Source organism: Pyrus communis, chromosome 8, assembly GCF_041283825.1.
Source record: "Pyrus communis isolate YQ-2024b chromosome 8, ASM4128382v1, whole genome shotgun sequence".
NCBI classification, from domain to species: domain Eukaryota; kingdom Viridiplantae; phylum Streptophyta; class Magnoliopsida; order Rosales; family Rosaceae; genus Pyrus; species Pyrus communis.
In genome coordinates this window covers 17,782,535-17,797,449 of record NC_142572.1, presented here as the reverse complement: position 1 = coordinate 17,797,449, position 14,915 = coordinate 17,782,535, and the positions used below count along the sequence as shown (strand labels likewise).

General features: G+C 36.3%; 2 protein-coding genes across 2 annotated transcripts; both read left to right on the top strand.

Annotated features, from left to right (window-relative positions):
* Positions 1 to 362: 362 nt before the first annotated feature.
* On the top strand, positions 363 to 1,296 carry LOC137716733 (peamaclein). The gene is made up of 2 exons (XM_068456111.2): positions 363 to 571; positions 869 to 1,296. The coding sequence occupies exons 1-2, from the start codon at positions 490 to 492 to the stop codon at positions 1,051 to 1,053; spliced, it is 267 nt and encodes an 88-aa protein (XP_068312212.1). The 5' UTR covers positions 363 to 489; the 3' UTR covers positions 1,054 to 1,296.
* A 9,221-nt stretch (positions 1,297 to 10,517) lies between these two features.
* LOC137716736 (peamaclein) lies at positions 10,518 to 11,638 on the top strand. The gene is made up of 2 exons (XM_068456115.2): positions 10,518 to 10,849; positions 11,194 to 11,638. Exons 1-2 carry the CDS (start codon positions 10,768 to 10,770, stop codon positions 11,376 to 11,378), a joined length of 267 nt encoding a protein of 88 aa, XP_068312216.2. The 5' UTR covers positions 10,518 to 10,767; the 3' UTR covers positions 11,379 to 11,638.
* Positions 11,639 to 14,915: the final 3,277 nt, after the last annotated feature.

The window sequence follows — 14,915 nt, the reverse complement described above, 5'->3', positions numbered from 1 at the left end:
GAAGCATAGTGGCTAGATTGTATAAGGTAAATGATCATTTTTTTTTTTAATAACGAATAGGATAAACGGATGGGGAAGGGAGAGAAAACTCATTTATTATTTTTAGCATAAAAAAATATTATTTATTAACTATCATGCACTAAATATACATTGAATAATAACTTGTATTAAAATTGGGTACTTTATATAAGCTTCATGCATTAACATAAGCCATTACAACATGAGTTTACGAAAAACCTTCCTAGGCAACAACCCACCTTAGATTTGTGAGTAGAGCTCCGCCAGTTGCACCACCCTTTATTTTATTTTTACGTTTAAGCAATAATCTCTCTTATTTTATTTCACCTACCAACCCCTCGTACTATAAATAACCCTCATTTCTCACGTCTAAAGCACCATGCACACAGACACACAAAAAAAACGCTTCTCCTTTGCTCACTAGAATACGAATCTTTCCATCTTCAACGTCTCATCTTCTTCCTGGCAAAAATGAAGCTCGTCTTTGCAACCTTCATGTTCGTTTGCCTTTTCCTCACCTCCTCTTTCTTTGAGGCATCAATGGCTGGTTCTCGTACGATCCTTACTTTTTCTTTCAACTAATTACTCTTTTTATGTAATTAATTAACCATGTTTCTCTTGAGTTCATAATATTGTTCTTTCCTCTCTTAGTTTGTTTCTAAAACTAAGAATACGGCAAATGTGAATTAATCTTCAGGATAGTGTGTTCACTTTCTTACGGTCTAGTTCGAGTACTTTTTTGTCAATTAATTTAGAGTAGTTTATACTATAATTTTATCAAAATGAGTTATGTAAAATGCATATATGGTATTCTAATTAACTAATTAATCTAATTGTATGAATTTTGCAGCTTTTTGTGACTCCAAGTGTGGGGTGAGATGTTCAAAAGCTGGATATAAGGACAGGTGCTTGAGGTTCTGTGGAATCTGTTGCGAGAAATGTCAGTGCGTTCCATCGGGGACTTACGGGAACAAGGACGAGTGCCCTTGCTACAGGGACCTCAAAAACTCCAAGGGCGAGGATAAGTGCCCTTAATATTGATTCCCTTTCCTTTGTGGTGGTGTTGGTATGCATTCGTGCCTGGGACGTATCCTACTAAAATAATGACGAAAGTTGATATTATTGTGTAATTTTTATTTATTAATCTAAGCCAATGTTAAATTCGATTTCATGTAAGCAGATTATTGTTATTATTAGTATGTATAAAGTTAGTTATTTCATACAAGTTAAGTGAATAAAGAGGAGGTTCGTACCAATGTCAAGGTGCATTTTTTTTTCTTCCAAGAATAATGATTTTTCAGTAAGAGAAATGCTAAAAGAATGCTGACAAAAGTGGAACTTTCCAAAAACTTTTGACATAATGTTTTATAATATTGGCACATGAATCGACGTTACTATGAAGTGACAGAGAGTTCATAGAAAGTTATACTTTAAGAGAGTTCCCTCAACATTTCTCTTTTAGTAATAATTTAGCAAGACTGAAACAACTTTGTCATTGTAAACAAGCACTAACAACGTTCCTCACTTATTTTAAGATTAAGTCAGTTAAGAGTCTTAAGACCATTCATTCATGCATTCAAGGCCCCGTATTTGCCTCTCTCTCTCTCTCTCTCTTTCTAAAATTGATTTTTGTTTGTAACAATGAAATATTGTATAAAATTAATGAGAAGCTCATAACTCATCTACATAAAAGGAGAACATCTTGTAAGAACGAGTTTATTGCCACGCATAAGTGACTATCTATTTATGTAAAATACATTAACCATCTGACGGTCTCTCTCACAAATCTAATCATACAACTCATGCTGATGTATACCACTCTTTACCTTTACCTACAACCTTATTTGTTATTTAGCCGTCTCTCCATTTTAGTGAAAGATACTAAACGCGTTTCGTAGCTTACATAATTATTTGGCACTTTTTTTTTTGGTGTAAGTCCACTTGTTACGTACCAATCCAATGTAATGCCACTTAAAAGGAGGCATAGGCAAATTTGAAAACGTTTAACATTGACTTGTGGTCAGCATGAAATTGACTAAGGTCATCTCCAACCGAAGGGTCCAGAGAGCTAAAGGACCGAAAATAGTCCGAAAACTGTCTCAAACTGAGGGCTAAGCCAAATGGCTCGTGGGCCTCAGGCCCTCATGGGATAAAAAAGGGCCAAAGGGCCAACCGGCTGGCCCAACCTAGCCAGCTAGCTAGCCCCGGGCCGGGCCACAATTTCAAAACCAACGGCTAGTTGACGTCAGTTACCGTTGGATTTGAAATATATATATATATATATATATTTTTTTTTTTTTCGGCCAAATTTTTTTTAAAAAATTCTCATTTTTTCCTATAAATTCCTAAGCCATTCCTACACCATTTGTCACATAATTTTCACCATTCCATACTATCTCACTTCATTCTATTTCAATTATTCACATTCTATTTTCTTACCTCTTCCAATAATCTTTCCTTCAATTTTTTCAATAATTTTCAAATGGCCTCATCTGCAATGAAAAGTAGGGCTTGAACCTAAAAAGAAGATGAAGCTCTTTGCAGGGCTTATAGATGGGTCTCGGAAGATCGTGTGAGGGGGAGTTCTCAAACAAGTGAAGGTGTTTGGACTCGTATGTCCAAAAAATACTATGATTTCCACAAAGGCACCACTCCACCGAATACCTGAAACCACGAGAGTTGTTCTTCAAGATAGAATAAACATCTTCATCCAAGTTTGAATAAATGGCATCAAGCACTATTAGCAGTAGCAAGTAGACATGAAAGCGGTGCCAATTAGTACGACGAAGTATGTTTTCACAATTTATTTTAAATATTTAATTATATTACATTTGATTTCATAAATTAATTTCCTTTAATTTTTGTAATTATATGACATTTAATTTCCATTAATTTTTGTAATTATATTTTCTAGGTACGCCAAACGGAAGAATTGTATATGGAGGGCAACTCGAAACCCTTTCAGTATCACGGTTGTTGGGAAATTTGTAAAGGGTGGGTGTTATTTGAAGATCCACCACAACATAGGGTAGGTCCTACACCAGTGTTCGAAACTGTATCCTCAGCTGTAGATGGGGATGAAGATGGATCTCCTACCATTCAAGAAACAAGGGTTGAAAATCCGTCTTCGGGTGAAGGTTCCATACCTAGGGCTATGTGTGACATCCCACATCGGCCAGGGGAGTGATCCTTATATGTATATTCTCATCCCTACCTAGCACGAGACCTTTTGGGAGCTCACTGGCTTCGGGTTCCATGGGAACTTCGAAGTTAAGCGAGTAGCGTGCGAGAGCACTCCCAGGATGGGTGACGCATCGGGAAGTTCTCGTGTGAGTTCCCAGAAACAAAACCGTGAGGGCGTGGTCGGGGCCCAAAGCGGACAATATCGTGCTACGGTGGTGGAGTGAGCCCGGGAAGTGGTCCCCCCCGGGCCGGGATGTGACAATTTGGTATCAGAGCCTAACCCTGGCCGTGGTGTGCCGACGAGGACGTCGGGCCCTTAAGGGGGATGGATTGTGACATCCCACATCACTCAGGGGAGTGATCCTTATATGTATATTCCCATCCCTACCTAGCACGAGGCCTTTTGGGAGCTCACTGGCTTCGGGTTCCATGGGAACTCCGAAGTTAAGTGAGTAGCGTGCGAGAGCACTCCCAGGATGGGTGACCCATCGGGAAGTTTTCGTGTGAGTTCCTAGAAACAAAACCGTGAGGGCATGGTCGGGGCCCAAAGCTGACAATATCGTGCTACGGTGGTGGAGTGAGCCCGGGAAGTGGTCCCCCCAGGCCGGGATGTGACACTATGGGACGAAACAAGGCCTGAAGGTTGAAGGAAAAAGGTAAGGCAAAAGATGATTACACCGCTCAACAGGAAGTGGCGATGTCATTGCGATTAATGGTGGAGCAAAATGCCATTGCCGCAGAAGAAAGGAACCGTAGGCATGAAGAACAGGCCAAACAAATACAAGAAGAGATGGTTGATAGGAATATGCAAAGGAACACTTCAGATTACACTCCAATGAGTAAGGCCTATTTTGTTAGGAGAAAGAGGGAAATTATGGCCCGACGGTAGTTGTTTACCTCTGACTATACTCCTACAATGGTAGATGATGAAGATGATATTAATTATGGACTTTAAATTTAAGTTGTTGTAATTTTTAAATTTAAGTTGTTGTACTTTTTAAATTTAAGTTGTTGTACTTTTTAAATTTTAGTTGTAGTTTTTAAATATAAGTTGTAGTTTCTAAATTTAAGTTGTTGTAGTTTTTAAATTTAAATAATAAATTATGCTTGACCCTCGGTTGGAGATGGTAAAAAATATGATCCTACACTGTTCGTTAAAATATTAATTTCTTGGAGAGCCAGAGGGCTAAAACGAGCCCTTTGGCCCTCCTTCGGTTAGAGATGGCCTAATTTCTTCTTTTTTGTTGTTTCCGGGGTTATATGCACTCTTATTCTAGCCGGCTTCTCAACCCTCTTTTGTTATGAAAATTCTGGTACACTTTAGGATTTCTTATATTTTAAAGTAGGTTTTTTTAGTCAAAATGTTTTCTGAGATTGACATAACTCCTCATTTTGGTCATTGAGATTTGAAATTGATAGATCCCTGAGTTTTTCCATCATCAATCATTTTGATCATTCCGTGAAAAATATCTACTATATAAGGATTAAATGATAAAAATACCCTTATTTTTGTCAAATCATGTTGACCCATTGTTTATTAAATTGAGAGTATAAAATCTCCAAGAACATTTGAGAATCCCTTTACAAAAATTATCCAAAACTGCCTTAATAGATTTATTGTGTGAAATTAATCTCCTATTTAATGTTGAAGCAATAATCTCCTTTGTAAGAACTATTCTCTGATACTTAATTTAAAGAGGAATCTAGAATCCCTTGCAATTTTTTTTATATGTTTTAGACTAAATATTTGTGTCTTTTCAAGATTTAATTAAGGTGTTTTCACCAACAGACATGACACACCCCGACCGAGATCGGAGCGTGCTGGCCGTCACACGAAGGTGACGTAGCCATGTGCACGTGCGGAAGCCAATAAAGTAATAATATAAAAGTACGAATAATTAAAAACTAGCATACAAAGTACTAAACAAGTGCTAGCGTAAGTGAAAGACAAATTCAGAGCAGGTCTACAGCAGTCCAAAAGAAAAGTTGCGACATAAGTACACCCAAAGGTGACCCTACGCTGGTGAGTATCTGTCAGAAAAGCCGGGAGAATCCTCTGGGAATACCACCGAAACTGCTAATCAACTAGAACCTGGAGGGGCGCAAAACAAAAGCGTGAGTGGGCAAAAACAAAGCTCTTTGAAAACCATTTAGCAAAATACATTCTAACCCCTCGCCGTAAAACCTGTATACTTCCCAGAAATAAACATATATACGTATGTATAGATATGCCAAACATGCTCAAGGGTATGCCAATCATGCTCCAGAATATGCCATGTCAGAACCTCATAATGAATGCAAGTGCCCAGGTATAAATCACATCAATAGCACAACATCTGGCAGCCGGAGTCACCTAACGTGACCTGTACGGCTGCATATAGAGCTCAAATCTCAAACTCAATAACTGAACCTGCCCACGAGTCGGAACCACCTAAAGTGGTCTGTACGACATGACTATGCACCTAACTTGGATCCAAGCTGAGCGTGTGGTGCGGGAGGTGAACATCACGTGAATGACTGTGCCCTACTCTGGGCGGGAGCACTAACACCGGGGGTGCAGGTTATGAGCTCTCTAAGCATCTCAAACTACTGCTGAAAGTAAATATGAATATCACTTACCTGGCACTTACCTGTGCGTCCACAGCACCCAATATGCATATGTATATGCAAGCCACTATTAATGCATGCAATGATGCATAAACGATAATAATAAAGTGCATGGCATAACATAAATAACCCTTTTTAAACAATTTCTGGGAATATAAATGTATATAGGTATATACGGAAAACAAAAGCCCACTCACTGGTATGTGGAAGGGTCGTAGCCCCCTGCCTCGAGTGCGAACGCTCGTCCTCGGGGTACGTGTCACCTATATGCGAAAAAACTATAAAAACGTTAACTTTAAAGCACATAACCAATTTCTCGTAATAACTTCTCATACATTGCTCAAAATGGACAAATGAATATACCAACGTGCTCTACACAACCTCAGGATCACAACCATATTTTTAGAAAAATTTTCCTCAGCCGCACGAGCCCCCACGCGCCGGCCAAGGCACGGCCACACGCGCCGGCCACGCGCAGGCACGTGCGGCGCACACTGACGGCGTCAACTGACGCCGTGATGAATATTCCGTCAGTTATGACAGATTCCGTCAACGGCGTCAGGAATATTCCGTCAGCTCTGACGGAATATTCCGTCACCTTTTCCGTTCAGTCTCCGGTGCCGTCGCTGGCGCCGGAAAACTGGAAAAACTTCAAACCTTGTTTTCTCGTTCGTTTCTCAACCATTTTTCATGATTCTTGAACCAAATTAAAGCCCTAGACTAGTAGAATCACGTTATACAACTTTTAAAAGCTAAAAACCACGCGATCATACCTGTCTCAAAACTCAAAACTCGGCCAACTTCGACCATGGTGATCCTGACGTCCAAAATCGTCCAACGAAGCACTCCGAGGCTCCTTGGGACACCACCAAGCTACCTACGAGCTTAGAAATCCCAAAAACTCAATGAATAATCTTTGCATGAATAGTACTCAAATCGGCCATTGTCGAATCGACGTGAAAACGAAGGATTTCTCACCTGAAAATGGTATGGCTGTGCTCCCCTCGACCTCACGAGTTCAATGGTGTAGTTGGTTCCCTCGATCTGCTAAGGTTTGGGTGATTTTGTGTGTTGTCCGTACGTTTTCAGAAGGAAGAGGAAGGAATGAAGCTCGGGGGGAGAGAGAGACAGGGAAAGGCAGAGAGACAGTGTCTGTGAGTGTGTGTGTGTGTGGTCCAACACCTGTCACACCACACAAAACAACCAATAACGTGACAAAAACGCACTAGGGGCAAACTTGTAATTTCACACGTACGTTTCGATATTTCCGGGACGGGATGTCACAGACAACTCAGCATTCTCTGTTAGTTTAAATTACATGTAATTATTGTATTTTTTAAAATAAAATATTAATTAATTATTATTAATTTTTGAACCCTATTAGTTGTTTGATGTGTTTTGTTTTTTTTTTTTTCCTGATTTAGTGGGATATTAGTTATTAACTCTATTATCTCTTTTTTCAATATGTTTTATCGATCAAAATAAAAAAATTTGTCCTACAACATTAAACATTATCTCTTTTCCAAATGGATTGTTTTTATTGTTTTTTTCCCTAATGGTTGGTGATCCAACATAAAATGTACTGTGTATTTTTTTCCAATTTTTTTGTCAAACTATTTTTCTTTGCTGTTTTTTTACTTATAGTTGTTGACATACTATGTATATTATATATTGGGTACATTTGAATTTGTAAAAATCATTGATTGGTATGTTTATTTGCGGTTTTGGTAGTTTGATTTAGCATATATTGTTGATATTGGTACATTATTTTTAATTTTGATACATCCGATTTCATATACATTATTTATTGGTACGTGTGAAGACCTGTGTTTTAAAAAATATTTTATTATTGTTGAAGGAAATACTTGGTTTTTCTTGTTTTGAACCTAAAACTTTTTATGGTATTTTAGTTTCCTTTGCCGATATTTATAGGAAGCCAAAGGACCCTCCCCTCTCACGGCCGAAGGCTCTGCAACACGTTGGAGAGCTTTTAGATCCCGCCCTAAAACATCTATTCTCCTAGAGTTCTAAAATGATCCTCATTCATATCTTAAAAATATATTTATTTATCGTTATGGTTATCCTAACAAAGAAACAAATCATTTGTTAGCCACGTTTTACATGCTATTTACAAATCTACGTTTGATAATAAAATTTATTTGCAAATTGGTGGTAATTATCTATACCTTGCTGCCCAAGTGTTTCTTATCTTTCTGTTATTTTTTTTGTCGTCATATTATCTCTCTGTTTATTGAACCATCTCTTTCTTCTCTCGTTGCCGACGTATTTTACTTACTTTATGTTAGTTTGTTCTTTTTTTTTTTTTTTTTTTTTTTTTTTTTTGTTGAACAAACAATGTTGTTTACATTAAAGGTTGGAGGAGTTGGCTAAGCCTCATAATGGGCGAACAATAATAATATGATTCAAATTCGTCTTTGGCGAGAATTGAACATAAGACCTCTCATTTATAAGTGAACTGGACTGTATTACTAAGTGGTTGTTAGTTTGTTCTTTTAGCTTTGCTATAAATACTGTGTAACTTATTATTATTCCTGGCGCTGGTAAATTGCACGACGGTGGCAAGAGAGGCTGGAATGCCTTTATGAGTCTTTTTGGCCCCGAAGAGGATGAACTGTTGTGGTGAAGCCACTAGCTGGTCCCCTTTACAAAAAAAAATCTGCTATAACATCTTTGTTTATTCATATCAATCAATCTCTTTGTATAGCCATTTAGTACTATGGTTTAGTGGTATTCCTCTTCACTTGTAAGTGAGAGGTCATACGTTCGATTCTCGCCAAATGCGAATTTGAACTACGTACATTATTGCTAGCTCATTGTAAGGCTAAGCCCACTCCCTTCCCTTTAGTGTAGATAATATCGTTTGTTCAATAAATAAAAAAATATCACCTTGTTCGAACAAACTCCCTTCTTCCCTGCTTTATCATTTCAATTGTTGAGTTATTTTCTTAGTGTAGCGTTCCTTATGCAAACTAAATTTTGATGACATAGAGTCATAGAAAGAGAGAGAGAGGATAAGATAAGCATAAGGGCTAAGAAACCAGAAGCGGCGAGATGGAGAGGTGCTTCCTGGCCCGTGGTATATGTAGCTTGCTGAAAATGGGGTAAAGGTTCCATATTTTCTTTTAGTCATTCCACAGCTATTTTATATCTCTCTTGTTCAATATTTGGTGATTTTCTATATGGTATCTGTATTCCAGAACTAGGTTTATATGGTTTCAGTTTATTGGATACCCCCTTAATGTTTCTTTTTGTATACAAGTTGCTAGTCTGTTCTTGACATGCACTTTATTTAATGGTTTGACAAATACAATTCACTTAGAGATTTGTACTTTTCCAAACAACTATGTATTGTATATCACTTTGAAATGGTTTATATATATATATATATATATATATATATATATATATATATATATATATGTGTGTGTGTGTGTGTGTCATGTGAACTAAAGACTAAAAAAAATGTAAAAATATTGGTCAAAATGTTTGTCTCTTCATCCTATCCCCACACACACTATATCGAGATTTGTACTTTTCCAAACAACTATGTATTGTATATCACTTTGAAATGGTTTTCTTATATATATATATATATATGTATGTATCTGTGTATATATATATGTATGTATCTGTGTGTGTGTGTGTTATATATATATATATATATATGTGTGTGTGTGTGTGTCATGTGAACTAAAGACTAAAAAAAATGTAAAAATATTGGTAAAAAAATTTGTCTCTTCATCCTATCCTGTACACACACTATATCAACTACTTATGTTACTTTACCAAAACTTTGAGTTGCTTCTCACTACTGACAGGTCCTGAATTCAATAAGATGAAAAATAAGTAATTGTTTTGTTGTCAAGTGAATCAGAAACAGGTTTTGGTCTGTCTGGTTTAATGAAATCTGATTTACCAAAACAACTTTAAAATAAATTGTGCTTTTAGTTTGTTTGATATGATACATATATACGGGTTTATATATGAGCCTTATATGTATACATACGTGTATTTATGTAAACTATTTTAGTTTTGAAATTGAATGGATATAAGTTTTACATGTACAGACATATATACACACACGTCTCTTATATTCTAACTCTTAGATTGGGTGTACGATTGAAATTATCATTATTTAGTTTAGTGCTGACTTGCACCATGTGATTACGAACGCGCGAATTGGACCCAGGTGTAAGTCAATGACGTAGAGCTTCATTTTAACTTTGAATCAAGGTGGAGGTGGTGGTGGGGTGGTTCTGGGAAACCTTCTTATTATTGTTATAACATATTGTATGATATAATTTGGATATGAATGTTGATTCTGAATGCGAACTGAATCTTAATGTATTTTTTGGATGATTAGTTGATTATGCATGTTATGTGAGGAATGAAATAGAAATTTGAGGACTACTCATGTGTTGGAAATGGTTGGATTATTGAGAAGGGAAGTTTGGAGATTATAGTAGTGGTTAGGATCTTTTGTGTAGTTGAGTTTGACTCTTGATAGATACTAGGTCTCAGGTCAGCCTAAAATGTACATGATCTTTATCGGGTAAAATATTATTTATTACCTATCATGCACTAAATGTACATTAAGTAATAGCCTATACTAAAATTGGGTGGCTATATAAGCTTCATGCATTAACATAAGTCATTAAAACATGAGTTTACAAAAAACCTTCCTGAGCTAAAGCCAACCTTAGCTTTGTGAGTAGCTCCGCCAGTTGCACCACCCTTTATTTTATTTTTACGTTGACGCAATAATCTTCTTTATTTTATTTCACCTACCAACCCCTCGTACTATAAATACTCCTTATTTCTCACGTCTAAAGTACCACACACTCCCAAAAAAAAAAAAAAAAAAAAACCGTTTCCTTTGCTCACTGGAATACGAATCTTTCCATCTTGAACCTCGCTCTCATCTTCTTCTTGGCAAAAATGAAGCTCCTCTCTGCAACCTTTATGCTTGTTTGCCTTGTCCTCACCTTCTCTTTCTTTGAGGCATCAATGGCTGGTTCTCGTACGATCCTTACTTCTTCTTTTTTTCCACCTAATTACTCTTTTTATGTAATTAATTAACGATATTTCTCGAGTTCATAATATTGCTGTTTCATTTTTTTTCCTCTCTTAATTTGTTTCTAAAACTAAGAATATACGGTAAAATATGAGTTATTAATTAGTGACGATAGTGTGTTCGCTTTCTTACTATCTAATTCGGGTATTCTTTTGTCAGATAGAGTATTTAGAATATAGTTTTGTCAAAGTAAATTATCTGATAATATATATATATATATATATATATATATATATATATATATATATATATGATGTTCTAATTAACCTATTTGCATGCGAATTTTGCAGCTTTTTGTGACTCCAAGTGTGGGGTGAGATGTTCAAAAGCTGGATATAAGGACAGGTGCTTGAGGTACTGTGGAATCTGTTGTGAGAAATGTCGATGCGTTCCATCGGTGACTTATGGGAACAAGGACGAGTGCCCTTGCTACAGGGACCTCAAAAACTCCAAGGGCGAGAGCAAGTGCCCTTAATTGATTCCTTTTTCCTTTGAGGTGGTTTTGGTATGCATTTGTGCCTGGGACGTATCCTAATAAAATATTAACGAAAGTTGATATTGTGTCAATGCCAAATTCGATTTCATGTTAAGCAAATTATTGTTATTATTAGTATTATATTTATGCATAGAGTTAGTTATTTCATGTTAAGCAAGTGAGTAAAGTGGAGATTCGTATGTTAAGGTTGTATTTCATTCTTTTTCAAGAATAATGATATTTCAGTAATAATTTAGCAAGAGTGAAGAACCCTCCGCCATTGTAAGCAAGCACTAATATTTAATACCGTTCCTGCTAATTTTAAGATTAATTCGGTTAAGGTCATTCATTCATGCATTCAAGCTCCGTGTTCGAGTTTCTCTCTCTAGTAATATGAATTTTTTAGACATAACGGTGAACTCATATATAAAATTGATGAGAAACTCATAATTCACACACATATGTATATGAAGCCATGGAAGGAGAACAACTTATATGAATGGATTTACTACTACGAGGGGTTTCGATTCTATAATACAATGTATAGAAGAACTTACATATGATATTGCATTATTGTATCGGATCACAAACAATGACGGGAAACCTTCCATATATATTCATATAAAGGAGGGACATGCTGGTGGATCTGGTGAAGGATGTACAAGAGATTATACAATTGGTTGGAAAATTCAAAGAAAAGACTTTGTGGGACAGGTTGACAGATATGCAGGGCAAAGACGTAACAATTTCACATGCATATATTGTACGTCTCATCTCTTCAGAGGCCATTTTGTCATGCATCCCCATCTCCAACTCTTATGAGACCCGAATAAGGATCCTTTTCGGATCCTCTTTGTGAGGATCCCAGAGATCCGCATATCGTACATCGTACGGTTAGAAATTATTTTAAATTTTATTATTTAAAATTAAATACAAACAATACCTGATAAAAACTGACCGCACGATGTACGATAAACGAACACGATTCACGGATTTCCGGAATTCTCACAAAGAGGATCCGGAGAGGATCCAGAATCATGAAACGCAGTTAACTCTCCGATTGGTCCTTTGCCACGTCATATATATTTGCAAGACCCAGCTTGTTACTGACTTGTTCTCATCAAAACAAATTCTGATCTCACCAAGTAATGCCATGGCTTGAATGGTCGGACCATCCAACTACTTAGAATTGTGTATCACACATTCAATGAAATATTCCTAGTAAATTACAGTAGGTGTAGCTTCAGCACTACATATCATTCAATGTTAGATGTGTTTTAACCATTAGATTTGATTTTCAAACTGTTAAAGATCTTTTATTTTCAATCTCAATTATCTATTTTCTGTATCAATTAATGTTATGTAGTGTTGAGGAGATTTCCGTCTCCTTTGTAAACAAGTGAACCGGTGTCGAACCTAATTTTTTATCTGAAGTAGTTTCCAACACTCGATTTTGTTTTCTACACTCTCTTTCTATTTTCCGGTAAAGAGGAATGTGGAAATGACTTGCAGTCTACTCATTAGGTTCCAGTTGTTGCTTTGCAGCTAGCATATACAGATGCCCCACTGTGAACAGCCTTCAACTTACAGATCACATAGGCAGATATAACTAGCTACTCTGGTTGCCTTCTTCAGAAGAAAAACAGAAACTCCCCTTGCCCCCTCAAGGACAGTATCCAGCTGTGGCTGGCACTTTTAGACGAAAAACCAATGCCTGTGCTAGTAGGGTTTTCCCTTCCAAGGACAAAATTTTGTCTCTCACAATAATTTCCGCAAAAAGCAAGCCTTTGGTAGAACAATTAGATCCCTCAAGTTGATGCAACTCATATGATTTGTGTCATGGACGTACCATTTACCGTTTACAGCATGATTATAACGATTTTGTTTTTATTTTTTTACAATCATTGAGGGAATAAATCTAAGTGGAGGAAAATAACAAATAAAGAAAATTGGTGAAAAGGAAAGATGGAGAAATAAAGGAGAATGCTTGAAATAAAATTTGAAACTGATGACAAGTTTTTAGTTTTCATTTTATGTACATACATTTTTTCCACGTCTCACCCACCATCATTCCTTCATGCTTAAAATGGTGTATTGTGTTTGATGAACTTTATTAGACTCTCAAATTCAAGTGTATTTGATATATAAAACCTTTAAGGAGTCAACGAAAATCACCTATATTAAATAAAGACTTTTATGACTTCCAAAAAGTCTAAAATTTCTATGTTTTTGTGAGTCTACAAAAATCCATGTAGTTAAAATTTTAAAGGATTTTCAAGAGTCATGGATTTTGAGTGCTTTTATGGCAAGCTTTTTGTCATAACAAATCCTACCTATCCCATAAGATTTTAATGGATTTCATTTTTCTCTATTTTCTGAGGATATAGTACACCACCCAACATAATGGGATGACTACCATTATCAACACTTCCACCACCATGTCATCATTACTTCCTCCTCCATCCCCGCTGCCATTATTGTACCATCATTGCCATGACCATCATCACCACCCCTTCTATGACCACCACTTTACCATCACCATAATTGCCACCTTTACCACCATCATCACTACTCCATCACCACTGCCCCCATCGCTACTCCACCACCCAAACATTACCCTGCCACCACAATCACCACCTTTGCTATTATTGCTGCCACAAAAAATACCAACTCTACTACCACCATTTTAATAATGAAAACTGAAAAATAATAATGCTTATTAATAAATTGGTCATTAAAAAAAATCTATGACAATACACAAAAGATTAAAATATTATAGCATTGTAGAATTTTGCAAAAGTTTATCATTTAACTCATTTATTTTCCACAAAAGAATATCAATAAAATATAAAATTTTATAGAGTTTATAATAGTAAAAGTCTATTACATCTCAAAATCTACTAAATTAGTAAAAGTCTGTCTCTTTAAAAATTCTACAAAATTCTCTATAAACTACACCCCTTTAATCTCTCATTTTTTTTTCTACTTATATCCCATATACGAAGTAGTTTCCGAAACACTTTTCTTCCCTTTGCACATTTTTATTTATTTTTTAAATTTAAATTAAAAAAAAAAAATCAAAGCAGAACTAACAGACATAGACAAACAGAGTGTGCAGGTAAATATGTGCCTTTTCATTCCATAAATAATTCATAACAAAAAGACGAATCCAAATGTTGGTCAAACGTTCATAAACTTAAAATAATTTGCTCTCATATTTGCTTTGGTGAACAAATGGCTTAGTGCCGTTGATTTACAGCTGATACTATGCGTTGACTTTACTTCACTACGCAAGACTTGGACTTGAATCCAAGCACTGACCCTGAAAATCAACGGAGTTGCCGTTGAACCGAACCGAGAGGACAAGTCATATACAAATTAGCTGAAACTCCGAAGAGTATCTTTATATGTACCTCCAAGTAAAACACACATATATTCTATCACCTATTTGTCTATCCATTTTCCTATACTGATATTCTAATGCACAGAGGAATTGCAGATTTCATCCTCCTCCGAACGTTCGGCTTCAATGCCCCG